Below are 7,590 nucleotides of genomic sequence, written 5' to 3'. Positions count from 1 at the left end.
AAATAGCAGCATCTGCGTGTGATTCCAGGTCAGGAGGCATACAGGAGTCAAGACAAAAAAATCGAATGAAACCTTCTGAAAAGTTAAGGTGTTCCCCAGGCAGTGAACCTTTGTAATGGGCTGTGTTTTGTCTTGGAAGTGAGTAGCCTGGTCAGGCATCACAGTAGCTCAGTGCCAGGGCTGACAGAGCCCTGGCCTGCACCGCCCCAAGTCCTTTCTCAGGGACCTCCTCTGCCTGCGCCAGACTGCCAGCAAGGGAGACCCAGCCTTCCGGTTCCAGTGGACTGGTGTGTGAGCTCTCCCCTCTCCTGACCTCGGAGCCCTTGTCTCTGCAGCGAGACCCTGGAGGGCTATTTGCTATGCTCCTCAGGACAAACACTCTTTTAAGAGAAAGCGTGTTATAAACTGGACACCCCAGCGAGCAAAGGGTGCTGAGGTGTGACACCCTCGGAGTGCTCAGCTGAAAAAGGAAAAGAAAAGAGAAACAAGAAAATGTCACCAGATGCAGGCCCTGCAATGAAGCCAAACATCAGGCCTGCTGTCCAGACACCAGCGAGCCCCCAAACTGAACACCCACAGGCCTCGGGCAGGGACCACAGGCTCCAGCCCTGTGCATCTCAGGAGAGCAAGGGCTCTTTTGGGGCCCCCGACAAGGGGAGGCACAATTTCTCCTCATCTGTCAAGTGAGGAGCCTGCTGGACAGTGTCCCTGTGCCCGTGAAGCCACACCGCCAGGCTCTTGTCAAGCCCTTGGCGGGTCTTTTCAATGAGTGGGTGCAGAGCATCTGAGGGTCTTCCCCAGGTGTGTAAGAGGTGCCCACATTGTGCCGGTTGTGGGCAGCCATCTCTCTTGCCTTTGCGAGCAAGCAGCTGCCTGAGAGGACTCAAATGCTCGGCCAGGCCCAGGATGGAGGCTCTGAAGATGTGTGCTGGGCGGGAAATCCCTCGTGTTTTCAGGTTCTTTATTGCCCTGAAGTGTTTTGACCACAGGGCCGCCTCTATCTGTCTGAATAGGGTGCATATCTGGGGTCTTCTGGGGGCACACCTGAAGGGGGTGGGGACTATGGGAAAGAATGGCCGGAGTTTATGGGAAAGAGGGGCTTCCTGAGCAGTAGTAGAAGGGGTTCCAGGCCTGAGCCACGATAGGCACCCAGGTGGGGCACAGAGGCACCAGCGTGGCCACTGGGAGCTGCCCAGGGGGCAGGTGGAAGATTTGGGTTGGCACAGTGGTGGAGCCAACCACCACCACAGGAGGAGCCATCTGGGCTGGAGGCCAGGTGAAGCAGAGCCACGGGCCCTCGATGGGCAGAGCCACCTCCATCAGGGCAGGGATTAGAGAAAATGGAGCCTGTGTGCCCTTGGGCTGCCAGGCCTCAGGACCTAACAAGGGGGGCTGGGCTGCTGTCCCCAGACCAGGAGCAGGGGAAGCATAGGTCCCAGCCAGGGTGGTGGCGGGGGTGAGTTCCAGGTGGCTTGCGGTCTCCTGAGCATCCTCAGGGCAGGGTGACAGGCCGTCCTGTGGCTGTGTGGTGCTGGGCGCAGGAGGGACACCCAGGGCTGCCGGCCTGCCCTCCACCTGCCGAGACACAGACTTAACAGCCCCTCTCCTCTTCATCTTCCCCAGGAGGTGTGGGCCGTCTCTCTTAAACAGGGGACTGCACCAGAACTGTAACTGGGGCTCACCAAGAGAGAGAGAATAGCAAAGTCCGAGTTTCAAAAGGCTTATGAAACCAGCACCCTCCTGGCTGGGCCCCTGGGTGCCCTCACCCAGCCATCCCCAGACCTCATGGAGAAAGCGGGACCCTGTCCCACAGGAGGCAGTGCCCCAGCTTGCCCATCCTCAACACTCACTAACTCACCATGGCCTCTTGCCCTTGGAAAATGACTCAGAGTGGCCCAAGAGTGTCTGTACAAGGCCCAGAGAGGGGACTTGGCATGTGCAGAAGCTTCTCTGCTTTCTATGCAGGGGTCGACCCCTGGCCTGCACTTCCTTGACTGACCAGGACACTTCCCAGGAAAGGACCTGTGCTTCCCTGCAATAAACTTCTGCTCCACAGCTTTGGGAGCTATGTGCTTAGTCAGTCATGTCCGACTCTTTGCGACCCCATGGACAATAGCCCGCCAGGCTCCTGTCTATGGGGATTCTCCTGGTAAGAATACTGGAGTGGGTTGCCATGCCCTCCTTCAGGAGATCTTCCCAACGCAGGGATCTTCCCTCCCCAGGTCTCCCACCTTGCAAGTGGATTCTTTCAGGTTTGAGCCATGAGGGAGTCATGGGGGCACACAAACCCCTTCCCCCACCTGCCTCCACCCCGGGCCCATTTGTGCCCTGGCTGGAGGACAGGGAGGCCCAGCATTTGAGCAGTGTCATCTCTTTCCCCGGTGTGACTGTGATCTAAGGGCCCACAGGCCGGCGATACAGAGTGACAGCTGGCCCCCGGGTATCCTGACCTGATCCCTACTGTGCATTCAGCTCACCTCCGTCATCTCGCACAGACATCCCCACCGGAGAAAGAGAGGAGGGGCAGTGACTTCTTTGTGCCGAGAACGCTCAGGCTCTCCCCCTCACAACTCCCAACACAGCACGCAGCACTGGCAGCTCCGGCAGTCACACCAGTCCCCAGTCCTGTCTTTACACACAGCTTTCCCTGCAGGCCGGCCACCATCCCCGGAGGCCCTGAGGTTGGCACCCACCCCGCCCCCAGGGCCCAGCAGGTACTCCCTCACCTTTACCTTGCTCAGGACACAGACAGGTGGTTCCTCCCTGAGCAGGTTGTTCAGGCAGAGGGAGGGGAGCACATCCTGGCGCGCTTTGCTGAATCCGTACAGGCCAAGCTGGCGGACGAAGTTCTTCATGCAGTCTGTCTCAAATACCTTGCTGAGCCCACCCTCTCCAAAATTTCCTCGAAGAGCTCCTCATCGATGCCTATGCAAGTGCTGTCTTCCTCCCACCAGCTGGACGCAAGGCAGTGACTGTTGACGATGGTCCACTGCGTCCTGGGGAAGGGGAGGGAGAGGAGACTGCCCTCTCCCCCAGGCAGGGCACCACGCTCGGTGTGCGGCCTCTTCAACAAAGGCTGGAAAGCGCTCTCTTCTAGCAGCAGCCTGAAGCTGCGGTGGCCCGTGGGCCTGAGTCGTGCCAGGGTAACTGAAAGGTCCACAGGGAGAGGCACATCTCCCTGAGCCGAGGGTCAGAGGCCCTGTATTTGGAAGAAAGGGAGCAACCCTGTAGCTGAGCACCCCATCCATCGTGGCACCCTCCTTGTCCATAGCCACACAGAGGGTGGTGCGTCCCTCCTCCTTGGAAATGGGGCAGTGCAGTGCCCTGGAGCAGTCCAGGCTCACAAAGGTGCTTGGCCCCTCACCAAAGGCCTCTGCTTCCTCGGGGCTGACATCGCAAGGCAGTCATTAAGTGACCTAATAAATGGCCGGCTGCACCCAGGCTGGTCAGCATGTCAGCCTCCTGGCCCATGCTCGTCGTGGCAGCAGGCACCATGACACTTGTGCGTGGGCGTGAAGTTTCAGGCTGAGCACTCATGAAAACTGGGCATGGCCTTCTGGTCCTGGAGCCCTGGGGCCAGGGAGACACGCACCAACAGACGTGTAACCCTCAAAGTCAGCCCCTCCTCTATGTTCATAGGTGCCTTGAGGGTTAGGCATGGCACCCTTGCGCTCAAGCACAGCCTCATCCAGGGTGGGGTCCACGGTCAAGGGTACAGCCACCTGGCCCTCTGTGTACTGTCATTGGCCGGGCATCCGGTCCCCTACACAGCCCCTCTCCGGGCCCTGCCATCAGTCTGCAGGAGCCCAAGGGTGGGGGTTGTGGAGGCGACGGGTGAGGTCCTGAGGTCACAGAAGGAGGACAGGCCACCATCCTCTGGGCTCTGCAGCATGCCCATGTCCACCCCAGGCCGGCCTTGCTCTGCACACCACAGTCCCAGGCAGGTGCGAGGAGGCAGTCTCCCTGGGACTTCATGCAACAGTGTGACTCCCTTTCCCATGACTGCTGTCCGTGAGACCTCCATCTGGCTCTGCCATGAGAGATGCCATCCTTCTCTGGGGGCTGGTGCTCTAGCATCAAAGTGGCGGCCATGCAGGGCAGCCGACACGGGCAGCCCAACCTACTAATGCCCCCTACTCCCACTCTGCTACTGGGATTGAGGATCTTCCCGAGGCTTCCAGAATCAGAAATGCCTCTGACCTTATGGCGTCAGCCATCTGGGGCCCAGGTGCCCGGCACAGTGGGGTGAGAGAGAGGGCTCAGGTGAGGAGGAGATGCCACAGCGGGCACCACAGCCCTGCTGATCCCCAGCTGCCTGGCTCACCCACTCTGAGCCTCTGCTTCCCCACAAGGGTAATCCTAGGGGCACCTGCCTCACGGGGTCCTGAGGACTCGGAGGAGGTACAGGAGGTGGCGAGGGTCCTGACACTTAAGACTGCCACATGGTTAAGGGGAAGCATGCTGTGTCTCACAGCAAGTCTGCATCTAAGGTGCATAAGCACTGATCTCCCGGTGGACCTCGGTTCCATGCTGCAAGCCTCCCTCACCATTGAGGGGTGGGTTTCCTTGTCAATTCTTGCAAACTGGGGGCTGAAACACCATCTGAATTAAATGTTTCTAGACACAGCTCTGGTGAGCTAGATAGAATTGTCCGGTGTTTCCCGTAGACAGAAGCCCTACTCAGTGCCCTCCCATGTGACCCAGGGATGCCTCAGACCCCTGAAAAGCCGAGTTTCATTTTAGACTGTCTGGGACCCCTCAAACACTCTCGACTGCCTCCTCAGCTGTCAGGATTGTGACAGGGCAGTCCTTGCCAATGGCCGAACCCCTGGGGCCCCCTTTTCCTCTCTGTATGTTCTGGTTGCCCCTGCATATTCCTGAGAGAAGCTCACCCACCCCTGCTCCCCTTGGCTGCCCATGGCAACTTGAGGTTCCTTTTGTTCTGGCCGAGAGACCTCCCAGCATCCTGGTCCAGAAAACTACTAGAGCTCATCGATGAATTCAGTGAAGTTGCAGTATACAAAATTAATATATAAAAATCTATGTGCATTTCTGTACACTAAAAGCACATAGCAGAATTCAGGATATTACCCATTTACCATTAAATAATCCCATTTAACTGCATCATAAAGAATAAACTACCTAGAAATAAACCTACTTAAGGAAGCAAAAGACCTGTACTTGGAAAGCTGCAAGATATTGACAAGAGATATTGAAGACAGCACAAGATGGAAAACTTTACCATGTTCTTGGATTGGAAGAATCAGTTTTGTAAGATGACTATACTATGCAAGGCAATCTATAGATTCAAATTGCCAATGGTATTTTGCATAGAACTAGAAATTTGTATGGACACATAAGACCCCAAATAGCCAAAACCATGTTGGGAAAAAAGAACAGAGTTGGAGGGACTTCAGTGGTGATCCATCCAGTGGTTAAGACTCCATTCTCTCAAGGTAGGGGGCCCTGGTTTGATCCCTGATCAGAGAACTAGATCCCACATGCAGCAACTAAGAGTCAGCATGCTACAACAGAGATTCACATGCCACAACTTAGAGTTCACGTGCTACAGCTAAAGACCCTGCATGCCACATCTAAAAAGATCCCAAGTGCTGAAACTGAGGATTCTGATCACTGCACCTGAGGACCCCACATGCCTCAATGAATATCAAAGATCCCATGTGCCACAACAGAGACCAGACACCCTCAAATAAAGTAAAAAGAAAAAAAAGAGCGGAGCTGGAGGAATCAAGCTTCTTGACCTTAGACTATACTACAAAGCTATAGTAATCAAAACAGTATGGTACTGGCACAAAAGCAGGCATACAGATCAATGAAATAGGATAGAAATCATAAAAACAAGCTTATGCACTTATGGTCAATTAATCTACAACAAAGGAGGCAAGAATACAGTATACAGTGGAGAAAAGACAGTCTCTCCAGTAAGTGGTGCTGGGAAAACTGGACAGCTGTATGTAAAAGAATGAAATTAGAACATTATCTATTACTATATACAAAAACAAACTCAAAATGGATTTGAGACCTATGTGTAAGATTGAATATGTAAAACTTATGGATGAAAACTTGGGCAGAACACTTTTGGACATAAATCACAACAGCCTTATTTTTGGATCCATCTCCTAAAGTAAAGAAAATAAAAACAAAAATAAACAAATGGGCTTCCCAGCTGGCACTACTGGTAAAGAACTTGCTTGCCAAGGCAGAAGACATAAGAGATGAGGGTTCAGTCCCTGAGTTGGGAAGATACCCTGGAGAAGGGCATGGCAACCCACTCCAGTATCCTTGCCTGGAGAGCTCCATGGCCAGAGAAGCCTGGTGGGCTACAGTCCATAGGGTGGCAAAGAGTCAGACACAACTTAGCATAGCACAGGGACCTAATTAAACCTAAAAGCTCTTGCACAGCAAAAGAAACCATTGAAAAAATGAAAAGAACCTACTGAATGAGAGAAAATATTGCAAATGACTGATTTGGGGTTAATATCCAGCATATATAAATATCTCAAAAACAGTGTCAGGAAAAAATAAAAACTTTAAAAATGGGCAGAAAAACTGAATAGAAACTTTTCCAAGGTAGATAGCTAACAGGCACATGAAAAGATGCTCAACATCACTAACCCATCAGGGAAATGCAAATCAAAATCACCAGGAGATGTTACCTCATATCTATAAGAATGGCTATCATCAAAAAGAACACAAATAACAAACGGTAGCAAGGATGTGGCAAAAAGGGAATATTTGTGCACTGTTGGTGGGAATGTAAATTGCTGCAGTCACTGTTGAAAAACAGTAGGGACGTTTCTCAGAAAACTAAAATTGAGCTATGTGACCCAGAATATATATTTTTTTCAGCTATATATCTGACAAAAAACAAAAACACTAATTTGAAAAGATACATGCACCCCAATATTCACTGTAGAATTATTTACAATTGTCAGATATGGAAACAATCTAAGTGTCCATCAATGGATGAATGGATAAATAAGGTGTGACACATACACACACAGACACATATACACATAATGGAATACTACACAGCCATAAAAATGAATGGCATTTTGCTATTTGCAGCAACATGGATGGACTTGGAGGGCAATATGCTAAGTGAAATGAGTCAGACAGAGAAAGACAAATACTCTATGATCTCACGTAGATGTTGAATTTAAAATATAAAACAGACTAATAACCTCAGATACTCAGATGACACCAATCTTATGGCACAAAGCGAAGAGGAACTAAATAGGTTCTTGATTAAGGTGGATGAGCAGAGTGAAAAAGCTGGATTAAAACTCATCATTCCAAAAACTAAGATCATGGCATCCAGTCCCATCACTTCATGGCAAATTGATGGGGAAACAATGGAAACAGTGACAGACTTTATTTTCTTGGGCTCCAAAATCACTGCAGATGGTGACTACAGCCATGAAATTAAAAGATGCTTGCTCCTTGGAAGAAAAGCTATGAACAGCCTAGACAGTGCATTAAAAAGCAGAGACATTACGTTGTTGACAAAGGTCCGTCTAGTCAAAGCTGTGGTTTTTCCAGCAGTCATGTATGGATGTGAGAGTTGGA

The 7,590-nt window shown here is 51.8% G+C and overlaps 1 protein-coding gene across 1 annotated transcript; it reads right to left on the bottom strand.

The window, feature by feature from the left end:
• Nucleotides 1–1,083: 1,083 nt before the first annotated feature.
• On the bottom strand, nt 1,084–2,486 carry LOC148773509 (heat shock transcription factor, X-linked-like). The gene is made up of 3 exons (XM_088834317.1): nt 2,478–2,486; nt 2,305–2,394; nt 1,084–1,641 (listed from the first exon to the last, which is right to left on the bottom strand). The coding sequence occupies exons 1-3, from the start codon at nt 2,484–2,486 to the stop codon at nt 1,084–1,086; spliced, it is 657 nt and encodes a 218-aa protein (XP_088690443.1).
• Between the last annotated feature and the right edge of the window lie 5,104 nt (nt 2,487–7,590).

The sequence above is a fragment of the Moschus berezovskii genome, chromosome X (genome assembly GCF_049115385.1).
Source record: "Moschus berezovskii isolate FMDL1 chromosome X, NW_MosBer_1.0, whole genome shotgun sequence".
NCBI lineage: Eukaryota > Metazoa > Chordata > Mammalia > Artiodactyla > Moschidae > Moschus > Moschus berezovskii.
This window is presented reverse-complemented; position numbering and strand designations above follow the sequence as displayed.